Source organism: Syzygium oleosum, unplaced genomic scaffold, assembly GCF_021117445.2.
Source record: "Syzygium oleosum isolate NSW1041296 unplaced genomic scaffold, Sole_v2.1 Sole_v2.20, whole genome shotgun sequence".
Classification (NCBI taxonomy): domain Eukaryota; kingdom Viridiplantae; phylum Streptophyta; class Magnoliopsida; order Myrtales; family Myrtaceae; genus Syzygium; species Syzygium oleosum.
This window is the reverse complement of record NW_026607504.1, coordinates 7,196,394-7,211,205: the sequence shown is the minus strand read 5'-3', so window position 1 is coordinate 7,211,205 and position 14,812 is coordinate 7,196,394. Positions and strand designations below refer to the sequence as shown.

At 41.2% G+C, this 14,812-nt stretch overlaps 1 protein-coding gene and 1 pseudogene across 1 annotated transcript; one reads left to right on the top strand and one right to left on the bottom strand.

Moving 5' to 3' along the window:
* The window catches only part of LOC115668574 (mitochondrial outer membrane protein porin of 34 kDa-like), an 88,582-nt pseudogene that overhangs the window by 23,088 nt on the left and 50,682 nt on the right, over window positions 1-14,812 (top strand).
* LOC130140645 (protein NRT1/ PTR FAMILY 5.6-like) lies at window positions 9,799-13,776 on the bottom strand. Its single transcript, XM_056320571.1, has 4 exons — window positions 13,480-13,776; window positions 11,753-11,970; window positions 11,010-11,557; window positions 9,799-10,824 (listed from the first exon to the last, which is right to left on the bottom strand). The coding sequence occupies exons 1-4, from the start codon at window positions 13,637-13,639 to the stop codon at window positions 9,912-9,914; spliced, it is 1,839 nt and encodes a 612-aa protein (XP_056176546.1). The 5' UTR covers window positions 13,640-13,776; the 3' UTR covers window positions 9,799-9,911.

Below are 14,812 nucleotides of genomic sequence, written 5' to 3'. Positions count from 1 at the left end.
AATCAAATTGTAATTTGTGCTGCTAAATTGAACAATTCATAAGATATGCAATGTAAATCCACGAGAAAAATGGTAAAACGACAAAAAAATAATATGAATATGTTTGAGTAGTCCAATGCAGAAGAGAAATATACACTAAAATATTATTAAATAAATAATATGCTAGGATATTTTATGATGGAGAGAACTCATCTAGACATGTCATTTTTATCTAGAAAATTATCCAATCAATTCTAAACCTATTGTACAACCAAATTAGTGTTCCAACTTGATTGCATCGGCAATATCACATCAGCCGATTGACGGCATTAATAACCGTAGATGAATAAATGACTTGATCGAATAAATTAATGAAAAAAGTTAGATTGCACAAAAGAAAAAGCTTAGAGAATTAAGTTGCGCAAACAACAAAATTCAGCAACCTCAAAATGTACTTAACTAGAAGAAAGCAATATTAACACTAAAAGTACCAATTGGAGCAACACAAAAGATTCAAATGGGGAGAGTGAAAACTTGTTGTTTATTAGTTATTTTTTCCCATTTTTTACCTAATAAACAACAAATTTTTATTTTCCTCATTTTTGCTTGCTTCCCAAACATTAGGGGGAGCATGGTTCCTGAGTATAACCGAGAATCGAATCGAACTAGCCATGGGAGCCAGTCTGGTTTCAAGTTTCATAGGAATTGGTCAGGTTCTCGATTATATATTTTTTGGAACTATATTATGCGGTTTAGTTCTTGATCCTTGAACCGAACCGAATTGGACCGAGAATCATACAAGGAACCAAGGTAACCCTAAAATAGAGCATGACATATACAATATTACGTAAGGCTTGGGCGAACGAAAATAAAATTCCTTCCTCCGAGAGCAACTCCTTGACTTTTATCGTGGTTTTTGACACCTCCGTGAGCAAGATGTTTAGGTTTTATGTTACGCGTTTTGAACTCTTTATTATTCATTTTGTTTTACGTGTTCATCTTTTATGATTTGTTGCTATTAACAAATAGAGATTTTTGTTGTAGCGCGCGTTCACTTTCATTTTGCTTGACTAAAAATGAAACAAAAAAAAAGGAAGAAAAAAAGAAATTGGCCGGTTCCCGGGTAGTTCGAAAGGGTAAATTCTAAGTTTTAGGGTATACATGGTAAGTTACAGGTTCAAAAAATTAGAGAACCGATCCCGACAATGGTAGGTTTCGGATTTCAGGTGGAACGTGAACCAATCTTGAATGCGTTCACCCCGACCAACCATGGTGTTGGAGAAAAAGTAAGTTAAGAGTGTCCTCGCGGCAAGTAGCGATACTATCACCACGTTGATTATGGACTGTCCGGAATCAAGACTATCACCACATTGACTATGCCATTATCAAATCCAATTTTTTTGAGCATGTCTGTACTTACTTCACTCCAAACCACTAGTGCAACATAGCCGATGAGATTCGAGAAGAGACCCTACCCCTCTGGTCGCATATATTCAAAGCAGTCCCTAGCAAAGGCAGGCTCAGAGATTAAAAAAAAGAAAAAGAAAAAGAAAAAGAAAAAGAAAAAGATAATCGGAAAGTGAAATCAAAGATCGGAAAAAATAAATTAATAAAGGATTCATTTATTTAAATAAAAAGGAAATTGGAGGGTTATTCTCTAATTGTCACGTCTATTTTATTTGAAGATGAGGACGGTAGAATTTGAAAAAGGCAAATTAGATAAGTTCTTGGGTTGCATGCTAAATATTCTAACGCCGCACACTAGAAAGAAAGATCTTGTCCAATCTTCCTAAGCATCAATTAACTTTGTTTTAACTTGGCGATTACCAAGATCATTTTCTTTCTTAATTACATTAACTTTGTTAAGGTCCCTGCTTAATGATTGTTTTGACTTTGGGTTTGGAGTTGCATCAGTCAAATAATCTTTTTCGTTTTTGGGTCCAACTTAGATTAGTATGAATAATTAGTGCCGGTTCCACGTGGGGCAATTCTAAGCCATTGGGTCCAAAAGCTGTAATCTCCACTTTTCCTGGCCTTCATTGCAAATTTTTTTTTTTATGTTGGTGGCTCGTAGCCAAAGTTCAAAAGCACCGTGAATTTATTTAGCTTTTTGAGTGGACTTTCGGCCTTTAGGATCTCTTGAAAAAAGGTTGAGGTGTTTGGTGAATTTATTTTGGGATCGCTTTGGGGGAGATGCCGGTTATTGGCAAAACTGAAAGACCAAATAGGTGAGAGCTTTCGGCATTTTCGGAAGTCAGTTTTCAGGAATTTAATGAATTTTCTTTTCTTTTCTCTTGTTACCTTTTCTAGTTTTATCACATTACATTTTTACCGTTGAGGGGCCACATCTTAGGACCCTTTGAAACCGTTCACGGGGAATTTACGGAGGAGGTCAGGGACACCGGCCAAGGGTCGGGCGATGTCGACTCCAGATGTTGCCTGGCTCACCTTGCCGAGGTCTCTATTTTGATTTCTTTTATTTTTCTTTACACGGATCTAGCTTGCTAATGGTCACGCGACACTGGCCGAGGGTTACGTGACGCTCGTGCTCAATTTCAAACCCTAATAGATGGAGTCGTGCAGGCCCTAGTCGAGCGCGGCCGAGTTTTTTAGAGCTGGGGGAAGAGAGAGCGACGGAATGCTGGACCGATGGAGGAGGCGGCGGCAGGGCCGTTTTCGCCGAGGTTGTCGGCTTCAACTGCTTCACAGTCGGATTTCTACAATTTTTTCTTTGTAAAAAAAAAATTTGCTTTCCACGGCCCTAGTCTAAAGATCAAAATCCTTTTAACCTAAAGTCTTTGCATTTCCGTAAAAACTCTCATATACACCACTTCCAACATCTACAATCCAAGCACCGACAAAACCAATGAACAAACACGACATTCATATCAATCGAAACGCCAACAAAATTAGGGAACCATGAAACTACCAGCGGCTCGGGGCTCAATAGGTATATAACCATGCGGCGATCAACAAGGGAACTCGAGATTACGAACGATACCGCAAATCTTGATGGGCGCCTCGAGCTCGAGCAGGTTGGGCTGCTGCATGAAGATATCCCTGGACGCGACGCTTAGTCGCTTGATCTCCGACTCCAAGAGCCGCACTCCGCTTCCCGGGCCTCGACGATCGGACCTCCACCAGCCTAGCCCGATTATGTCATCCCGGTAGCGGCGGGGTCCATGGCCGCCGCCGCGCCGCCGTGCCGCCGCCCTGCGGTTGCGCCACCATCACCCGGGGGGGGGGAAGCGTCTCCCTCGGGATCCCTCGATCGTGCTGTGCTGTGGTGGGGGCGGCGGCGAAGAAGAGATTACGAAGCTCGCTCGTTCATCGTCGATGGAGTCTTCGTTAAGGGGGGGTGTTAAGAACAACTGTCACTCTGTTTCAACAGAGAAAAGAAATGAAGATATTGCTGATTCAACCAAGAAGGCAAGAGATGAAGTCAACAAAGATGAAGTCAACAAGAAAACCTCCAGCTTCACGTGTCCAACTCTTCCACTGCAAAACCGTTACTCTGTTTTGTGCATTTAACTGAATGAACAACCAACTGTATTTTTCTTCTGTTAGTCTGTTAGTTTGTTAGCTTCTTTAGATGAGCTGTAAAACTACCTTGGTTTTTTCTGTACAATATAAATAAGAGAACAGAAGAAATGTATTGTTGATTTTCTGAATAATGAAAACCTTCTTTGTATTCAGAGAGATGTAAAATCCAAAAGCTCTGTTTCTTTTCTTTCTGTTTCTTTCCTCATTGTTTTCTCTTTTCTTCCTGCTCGTAAGTCTTCACATGGTATCAGAGCCTCATCAATGGCAGCCAAAACGCAGAAATATCCTTTCCCGATTCATGTAAACATCTCCAACTTCGTCACGATCAAGCTAGCTGAAGACAATTTTCTTCTTTGGCAAGCACAGTTTCACAGATTCTTGCGAAGCCAAGAACTATTTGGTTTCATTAGTGGTGAAATTCCATCACCTACTCAAACATTACATATTGAAGTTGAAGGTAATGAAGTGAAGGCGTGAATCCGATTATACTGATTGGATAAGAAACGGATCAACTTGTATCATCATGGATCAGTGGAGCTGTATCAGAGAATATTCTGAGTTTGATCATTGGTTTGGAAACTTCATATGAGGTATGGCAAACTTTACTTAATCGATTTACACAGAAGTCTATAGCGAGAGAATTTGAACTACGAGGGAAACTACAAGCCTGTCAGAAACGGGATCGAGCATTATCTGTGTATCTCAGAGAATACAAATCAATTTGTGATCAGCTAAATGCTATTGGAAAGCCTGTAGATGAGATAACGAAGATGTTTGGTGTTCTTGAGGGATTAGGATCTGAATATGAGAATTTCAGAACCACCATGTATTGCTTAAAACCTCAGCCAGAATATGATGAAGTAATATCACAGTTAGAAAGGTTCGAAACAAGATTACAGAGCTATTCCTCAAGTCAGTATAATCCTCATCTAGCCTACTATGGACAATGAAAATCTGAAGTTCAGCAGAAGGTGGAATCTGACAGAGAACTTGCTCAGCAAAACTTTGGTTTTGGAGGTCAAAGAGGTAGTAATCGTGGAGGACGTAGTTATGGCAGAGGACGTCCATTTAACAGTAGAAATCATAGTTATGGATATCCTGGAAGAAATCAGAGTTACAGACCAAATAGCTTGAATCAGAATCAGGAGAATCAACATTTTAAGCAGTTTAATAACTTTCCTAGTTCTGGTCAAGGATTTCGCTCATATGCTGGTTCTTCACAAAGGTATCAAGATACCAAATCATATCCCTCTCCAAGTTTAACATCTAACAAACATTTGCAGGATGAGAAGATGTGTGATACTATTCGGTTGGAGTGTCAAATTTGTAAACGTCCAGGACATGATGCACTTCATTGCTGGTATCGATTCGACAACTCATATTAGGCTGAGGAGATACCAACAGCCTTAGCAGCAATGCATATTAAAGATTCTAAAGGTAGTGAGTGGTATCCAGACACTGGTGCAACTGCTCACATCACTGCAGATTCGGGTATTCTTCATAACTCATCTAAGTACAATGGGACTGATACAGTTATGATAGGGAATGGCTCATGTCTACCTATTGCATATATTGGTGATGCTGTGTTACATACTGAAATTAATTCATTACCTCTAAATGATGTGCTGATTGTTCCTGAAATCAAAAAGAATCTCCTTTCAGTATCAAGACTAACAGATGATTATCCCTGTTCATTTGTTTTTGATAAAAATGGGGTTTATATAAAGGACAATCGCATCAACACAACAGTGATGCTCGGAAGGAAAATTAGAGGACTTTACCAAGTGGATCCACAAATCACAGAGGCCTTCTTCACTCAAAGACATACAACAGTAGGAGAAGATGTGTGGCACCGCGATTAGCTCATACCAACTTTAAAACATTGAAGCATCCGCAGACTCAAGAATTGATTCACTGTACTACAAGAACTCAAACTATATGTAGAAGCTGTCAAGTTGCCAAGAGTACTGCATTACCATTTCCTTTATCCGATTTTGTGTCTTCTGCTCCTTTAGAGAAGATTCATTGTGATATTTGGGGTCCATCACCAGTAAATTCTTTTCAGAATTTCAGATACTATGTCATCTTTGTGGACAATTTTTCCCGTTATAGTTGGCTTTATCCAATGAAATTGAAGTCAGACTTCTATGACATCTTTGTCATGTTTCAGAAGCAAGTAGAGAATCAATTTGATCGTAGAATCAAAGTTTTTCAATGTGATGGTGGAGGAGAATTCACTAGCAACAAATTTCAGCTTCTTTTACAGAATTGTGGCATCAAACAATGTGTTTCTTGTCCTTATACACCATAACAAAATGGGATTTCTGAAAGAAAACATTGCCATGTGGTTGAACTGGGCTTAGCTATGCTCTATCATGCTAGAATTCCATTAAAATACTGGGTTGATGCATTCATGACAGCTAACTACATTATCAATATACTTCCTACATCAAAGTTACAACTGCACTCACCCTATAGTAAGCTTTATCAACAAGAGCCCAGATATGAACATCTAAGAGTATTTGGCTGTGCATGTTACCCCTGTCTCAGACCATATGCACAACATAAATTTGATCCACGATCACTCACATGTGTATTTCTGGGGTATAGTGAACGTCATAAAGGATATCGATGTCTTGTGCCTGCTAATGGTCGTATATACATTAGTCGACATGTGTTGTTCGACGAAAGTTTCTTTCCTTTCACTAGGAAACTAACAACAGAGTACAATCAGTATACTCCTCTGTATCGACAATGGGCAGAAGAAGTTCACCTTCTGGATTATCCAAGTGTAGAACAGGTGCAATATCACTCAAATGGACATCTAGGACATTTACAAGATAGTGGCATGTTGGGAGTTGGTCACTTAAATACATCTCATCCTGTTGAAATGCCATCACATTCATCTCACTTACATTTGCAGTCTGACTCAGTCCCTGACGAACAAGAAGTTCTTTCTCACACAGTTAATACACCAGATGAAATTCCTATCGATCATACTCAGCAAAATCCTCCACCAGCTTCACAAGGTACACTTTCTACTCATTCTATGCAAACTCGACTAAAATCTGGCATTGTAAAGCCAAATCCCAGATATGCATGTCTGGCTGAATACAAAGTTCCTCTTGAACCACGATCGGTTAAATCAGCCTTAGCTGATGAAGGCTGGCATAAAGCAATGCAGGATGAAATGGATGCTCTGCATGAAAATCAAACATGGATATTAGTTCCTCGAACTAACCAAATGAATGTCATAGGATGCAAATGGGTGTTTAAAACTAAGCTAGCATCTGATGGAAGTCTTGATAGATTGAAGGCTCGAATAGTGGCTAAGGGATTTCACCAAGAAGAGGGAGTTGACTTTACAGAAACATTTAGTCCTGTTGTCAAACATGCTACCATCCGTATAGTGCTCTCTGTGGCAATGATGAAGCACTGGCCAATACATCAACTCGATGTTAAAAATGCTTTCTTACATGGAACACTAAATGAAACAGTCTATATGGAGCAGCCACCTGGTTTTACACACCCTCAGAAATCTCAATTTGTATGTCTTCTCAAGAAGTCCTTATATGGCCTTCGTCAAGCGCCACGAGCTTGGTTTGACAAGTTTAGCAATTTTCTTCTTGAAGCCGATTTCTTCTGTAGCAATACTGATCCCTCACTCTTTGTGTTTCATGATGGCCCGGACACAATGCTTTTGTTGCTCTATGTAGATGATATTATATTGATCGGCACTCGAGATCGCCTACTTCATAAACCGATTCATCACTCGGTCTTCACTTTCACATGAAAAATCTCGGGCATCTTCATTACTTTCTAGGAATTGAAGCCAAACGCACCACTTCTGATCTCTTCCTATGTCAAACTAAGTATGCTCTTGATCTTCTGTCAAAAGCTAACATGACAGAATGTAAACCTGTTTCCACTCCTCTGCCACTAAGATCAGTCATCATGACAAACGATACCCGCCTACTTGCCAATCCACTTGAATACAGAAGTCTAGTTGGTGGTCTTCAGTATCTCACAATAACTCGCCCTGATCTTGCTTATGCCACAAACCTTTTATGTCAGAAGATGCAGCAGCCAACAGTTGCAGATTTTTATAAGTTGAAACGGGTTCTTCGCTATGTTAAAGGAACCATTCATCTTGGTATTTTTCTTCGTTCTCACAGCTCAATGACATTATATGGATTCTCCGATGCTGATTGGGCTGGTTGTGTTGATACCGGACGCTCAACTACCAAGCCTGCGCCTATCTTGGTTCTAATCTCATTTCATGGGCAGCTAAGAAACAATCTACTGTGTCTCGGTCCTCCCACAGTAGGCTTGAATATCGAGCACTTGCATCTACTACTGCTGATCTTACATGGATCGGTTTTGTTCTACGTGATATTGGTTTCTGTCTCTCCTCCCCTACACTTTTGTTTTGTGATAATCAGTCTGCCATTTCTCTTACTGCCAATCCTATTCTACATGCTCGCACCAAACACATTGAAGTTGACTTTCATTTTGTTCGGGAGAAAGTTTCCTCAGGTTCTCTAAGTGTGCGCTATGTTCCTAGTGCTCATCAGCTTGCTGATATTTTTACTAAATCTTTGTCACGCTTGGCTCATGTTACTATCAGAACCAAATTGGGTATAGGTTTTCGACCCCTTCCCAATTTGCGGGGGGATGTTAAGAACAACTGTCACTCTGTTTCAACAGAGAAAAGAAATGAAGATATTGCTGATTCAACCAAGAAGGCAAGAGATGAAGTCAACAAAGATGAAGTCAACAAGAAAACCTCCAGCTTCACGTGTCCAACTCTTCCACTGCAAAACCGTTACTCTGTTTTGTGCATTTAACTGAATGAACAACCAACTGTATTTTTCTTCTGTTAGTCTGTTAGTTTGTTAGCTTCTTTAGATGAGCTGTAAAACTACCTTGGTTTTTCTGTACAATATAAATAAGAGAACAGAAGAAATGTATTGTTGATTTTCTGAATAATGAAAACCTTCTTTGTATTCAGAGAGATGTAAAATCCAAAAGCTCTGTTTCTTTCCTCATTGTTTCCTCTTTTCTTCCTGCTCGTAAGTCTTCACAGGGGGATGGGTTCAGACTTTGTGGGTCGAGGGGTCGGATTTTCTAGGCGAGAAAAGAAAAGTTTTTCCCGAGAAAAAGTGCGAGATAGCGAAATGCAAGAACCGTAAAGAATTCTTGCTGCCCCATGGCCGAAGAAAAGGACAGACACCACATAAAAAAACAATTAAAGGCAAAAAAAAAAGTTTTTGAGGAATTGCAGAAACGGTCGTGGAGCGTTTGTTGCGCTTCGCTTCGAGGGGCAGTTTCGGAAATTCCATCTTTATCGAACCTTTTTTTTTATAGAAAATCCTGTTTAAAATCCGGCCATCGAAGAAGAAGAAAGGTGTTTTTTGCTTGCGTAATATTGATACAAACATGCGGGAGGAGCGAGTCAATTTTAAGTAGGAGTTTCGATAATCTAAGTATATTATCAAGACTTCGTTTTGCTTCGCGATAAATGAATAATTTAGAAAATATATATTTTTTAAAATGATCGTATGTATCGCCCAAAATAATTAGTTAATAAAAAATATTTTCATTATCGATAATAATTTAAAACTAAATATTGTCGTGAACGATGAAAGTATTTTTCGTAAATAATATAAGCGATCATTTTAAAAATATGTATTTATTTTAAATTATTTATTTTTTGCGAGATAAATAATATTATTGGGCATCTCATGTAGTAAATTCTTATAGTGAGGTTATCTGCTATATTTTGTTGCCACGTTTCAAAGGACTTTTGTCTTTTGTAACTTTTCCTTCGATAATTCTATTTTTATTAATGTAATAAATCACATAAACCTTTTACACAATTTAGATGATGTTACGCATTATTCTTGTTTGAACATATTCAACTTGGTCAGGAATTTATCACGATTCTAACAACTAATTTTGTGAAATCTAATTCCCAAACATTTCTTATGTTTGAATTTTGTAAATAGTGTTCACATGTGTATCGTACTATCTCATCCTTGGTAAATCTTTTCAAGGCCAACCCGTTATAATTTCTCTCATTTCTTTGTCTTCAACTCTCGTTCCGTCCGCGCGAACTGAAAATCTATCTTTCTTTCCTTATGCTGCATTATTTCAGAATCACAAATAATACCTTCTAAATCATTCGAGTCCGATCGAAGACATGTCATCCACGATAAAATGCAACGAGTCGAAAAAAAATTCGTGACGGACGCTAATGCCATGAGAACCAGCAGGTGCAATGTTGCTAGTCAAGATGGTGATTAATCATATGAAATCATCTAGCAATATTGCAAAAAGCTTGCACATTCTTGCGTGACCAAACTTCGAATTTGCACTAGGGGGAATCATCAAGCCCTTGCCTCATGATCTTCTTCACCATTTTCTCTGCAATCGCTCACGACCACCACCCTCCTCTGCACATTCTTGTAGGTGTACCTCCTTGCAATGGCCACATAAACGCAGAGGGTCACCAGGTTTATCGCCGCGAGCAGCCAGTAGAACCGGTCGAGGCGGCTCGAGTTCAAGTCCTTCCCGACCCAGCCCTCACCGCCGCCGTCGGCCCGCCTCGTGACGTGGTCGACGATGGTTATGAGGAAGCTGCTCAGGAAGCTCCCGCCCCCAAGCACGCTCAGGTATATTGCGATCCCAAGGCTCCTCATCGAGTCGGGGACTTGGTCGTAGAAGTACTCTTGCAGGCCGACGAGCGTGAACCCGTCCCCGAAGCCGAGGATGAGGAACTGCGGCGCTAGCCAGAACACGCTCATGGATGGTTTGGTCATCGCCCTTCCTTGCGTGAGGATGTCGTGTTTCCACATCCTTAGCCGCTTCGCCTCGACGAACGCCGCGACCGACATGGCCGTGACTGAGAAGATCATACCAAATCCGATCCGCTGGAGTATGTTTATGCCTCTCTCGTTGCCCGTGGATTTCCTCAGGAATGGGACAAGCAGTTTCTCGTAGATGGTCACCGAGATTATCATCCCGACGGCGCCGAGGGCGTACGTGCTGGCCGCGGGGATCTCGAAGCTGCGGCCCCCTCCGCCAATCCTCCGGTCCATCGCCACGCCTTGCTTGACGAAGAAAGTCGGGGCCTGCGCGACGCATACCGCGAAGGGCAATGAGGTCAGCCAAATGGGGATCATGTTCAGCACCAGCTTCATCTCTTCCACTTGGGTCACCGTTGCAAGTCTCCATGGATCATATTTCTCTCCATTGGAGAGCTCCTCGCCTCCCTCGAGAATCGCGGCTTTGTCGAAAAATCTGTTCATACATGACTCAAATTTAAAACCAGTGAAGTATGAGTTAGCTAAATTGGTTTAATTTCAATCAAAGTTCAAGAGGTATGAGACGAGAGTGGCAGGACTAGGAATGACCAAGAGAAGCGCGAAATTGGTACTGCGAGAGGCTTATATCGATATCAGATTGACTCAGTTTTTGTTGCATACCTCAGTCGATTCGTGTGGTGAAGGAGTCGCTTGTGAGAACTCTCTGATGCGGAGGCTTCGAAGAGCGAGTCGGGACTCGGAGGGTGAGGCAGGTTTCGCTTCCGGATTGCCGCCACCAAAACCTGCAGTAACGGCGTGAGAGGGCTTCCTTCGGGAGCTAGGTACCGATAATAGGACCTCCCGGTGTAGAAAGTCCCGATCGTGACCGCCATCGTGACGGCAAGGACGAGATCGGCAACGCCCCAACTCACATAGTCCTGGACATAGACTATGATTGTCACTCCCAGCAAGAGGCCACCACAGAGCGCAAAGTTCCACCAGTTGAAGTAGGACATCTTCTTCTTCCGCTCTTCGGCGTGGTTGTCGTCGAATTGGTCGGCCCCGAAGCTCTCTAGGCACGGCTTGTGGCCCCCGGTGCCTATGGATATCAAGTACAGGGCCAAAAAGAGCATGACCTCGTGGACTTTTCGGGTTCGGCTACAAGGGCTGCTACTGTCACATGGCCTCAAGCTAGGGATCAACTGAGACATCGTGAGAAGGCTCAGACCCTGCACATTTTGCCCAAAATTTAGCATCGGAAGCTCGGTCGACAAGTGGCCCGCGAAACGTCCTTTGCAATAACCGTCCGTCCATGAAAAATTCGGAATGAAGTTCCGTTCAACGAGTGCCTGGGAACGTTTTTTTCCTGAAAATGCTGTTGCAAATTTAGTCGACTGATTAGTTAGAGGTAGTCGATTCATTACCACAAGATAGACGAGGGACGAGGCTAGGATGATGGGGAACCGGCCGGTGTAGGCGTCGGCTAGGAAGCCACCGATCAAGGGCATCAGCGTGGTGACGCCGGCCCAGTAGTTGACGTTCTTGGCAGCTGTCTTGAGGTCCTGATGGATCACTCTGGTGAGGTATGTGATCAAATTTGTTGCTATTCCGAAATAGCTCAGCCTCTCACTGAACTCAATTGCTGCAATCCGAATTGAAAATTTGACAGCTTTGTCATTGAACTTTTCCATCGATGAAACATATAGAGGAAATTCATATGAAGCAGGAAATGACCTCTTTTTACTCTCTGTTTGTTGCTTAAAACATATTAAAAGTGCTGATTGTTAATCAATTTGTTTGCCTTGGCTCCTTCCGTGCTTATATACTCATATTAGCCACGGTGTGCTATATCGTTCACGTCGATTACATTCTCTAACTCTACCCTGAACGAGAAAGGAAAAGGGAAAAGAACACCGGGGAGATCACGAGATCTCAAGCTGTGGTGGTGGCGGCTTTAGATCTCGAGCACAATGACCATGTCGTCGACGTCGCGTGGGAGACGACGAAGTATTATTACAGAATCGGACACGCGACACGACTTCGAGTATCCTAGATGAAGCTAAGAACAGGCAAGTTTGGAACATATGTTAATACCCGATCCAGCTTAATCAGTTTATACGATTCCACTCTATTAACTAAGTAGTCCAATCACCCATGGCACTCTTCCTGCGAAGCTCCTGTGTTGACTGATAGAGCCTCGAATATATATATTCTCAAGTTTCGAGTAACTATCGCACCGTCGATTAAACGAGTATAATTACTACGTGTCATGTCTCGAGTTTGAGCCGGTGCAAATTCCGACCGAATCGAAGTATGCCGAAACTCGGTCCATATTGTAGAGACACTTCATGAAAAAGTCTGGATTGGACTTTGATTCCTACTCCGACAATGGTAAAAGCAAAACGAGGGAAACTCTGTCGGATTTGGAGCATCGTTTGACTCGGGTGGAAAGAATAGGTGGGGGTGTCTCGTTCTTTCAAAGTTCGATTGCGGCTCAGCCTTTTTCAAGAGATCCAATACATCTGGTGATAAGATCTGTGAATTCTCTCGCTGAGGATAAGTGATTGTGTCACAAAAAATCGTGAGGGCAAAACACCGTGTGAATTATTGTGTAATGGGGCAACGTCGAAAGTGTCCGAGTGACTAGAGTGTGGTTGTGATTTCCATTTCAGATGTTGGGTTGTTCTCTCGGTAGAGTAGGTTGCTCAGATCGAACCTCGTAAATTTAATATCCGATTTATTTCCTTTTTTTTTTTTTTGTGATATAGTCTCGCATGTTGTACTTTATTAACGTGAGCATATATGTATATAATCTCGAAATGGACGGACAGATTTTTAATTTGGGGATTTACTTCAAAGTACACTTTTCCCTCTAAAAAAATGGAAATGGACAAAAAAAAAAATTTCGGGTTTTTAAAAATTACAAAAAGAAAATTATATATGATTTTTCGTGTCGGTGTTTGTATGCTTCGCACGGTCCCGGGTGTGTTCCGCATCAAACAAAAAATCAAATCCTAACAGCCGCCATAGCTTACGAGATGCAATTTGATCATCTACGTGTACAGAACAAGAAGTAGCGAAGTGAATACTAGGAGAAGAGGAAGAAGAAGGAAGAAGAAGGAGGTGGTGGTGTTGGGTGGTGGAAGCATACTGATGATGAAGAGAGAGGCTTTCCAGACACCAGTTGAAGCTCGGAGAGGGAGTCTTCCTCTGTGATCCACGGACGAGTCGTGCACCCACGTCTCTTCGTCGCCTTCCCTCGCTTCTTTCTCCTGCTGCTTCTTCTTCTCCATCTCCTCCATCTCCTTCATCTCTCTTGACTCAGATCAGAACAGAGTTATACAGCAACAGAGGCGGACAGAAGAGGGACGGATATGGTTTTCGCATGCCTCCCTCTCGATCATGCCGAATGGACGAGAAAAGCGAACATGTGTGGGCGTAGGTCAGAGGAAGGTGATGATGCTCAGCGTCGTGAGGAACGCGCGGTGCTTCTTTTATTTTTATAGCTGGCAAATCCGAACTCGAAATGCTACGGTGCGATCGACGGCTGGGATGAGCTCGGTTCACGATCAGCATGGATACTTATTGTAATTTTTTTTTTTTAAGTTTGGGTTTTTTTTTCTTGTCAAATTTCCTTTCGTGGGTGAAAGAGACTTGCGAAAATGATCGACCATATATGGTCTACGATTCGATCCAATTGGCTCTTGAAAGCGACTTCTTAGGAGGCATCACTAGTTACAAAAATTCGTAGCATTTCAACCCTTCGTGGGACTCCACCAAAAAAAGAAAGACAAAGAAAACCCTTTGAGGGGGAAAAAGAAGGAAGGAGGAGGAAGAATCATATCCAAGATTTTTCTTTGGTGTAAAACTACAAGATCCATGACTTTAAAACGTGTCGCTAAACGGCCCAATTCCATCCATCGCTTCTATCAATTTTCCGTGCCCCAATTTCGATTTAGATTAGTTCGGGCATCTTGTGGTAGAGGTGTCAAAATGGGTCTTAAACCCATATATAATTAAAAATAAAGAAGAAAGAAAAAAATAAAAATAAAAATAAAAAATAATTAAAAATTCGATTTAAAAAATAAAAAACTATTTAATTTTTTTTATTTTCTTGGATAATGACTTTATGGAAAATATTTTCTAGAAATGTCGCATTTTTCGTAAAACAAACAGAACCTCAATTTTAAAAAAAATTATAAAAAATTTTCACTAGCTTTGTATTGCATAAAATGTTTTAGCAGTATAATTTAAAAAAAAATCATAAAAAACAAGTATTCCTAGATTATGTTAAATATAAAAGTATTTTAGCAATATGGGTCGGGTCGGGTATGGGTCGAGATATTTACACTATGAATAAATGGGTCATAAACGGGTTAATGGGTCAATTTGGGTCGGACCATTTATGACCCGACCCACCCGTTTAACAGGTCTATCTCGTGGGTTTAGAGATTGATCGATCTCGGGACTTTTGGAAGCGTGAG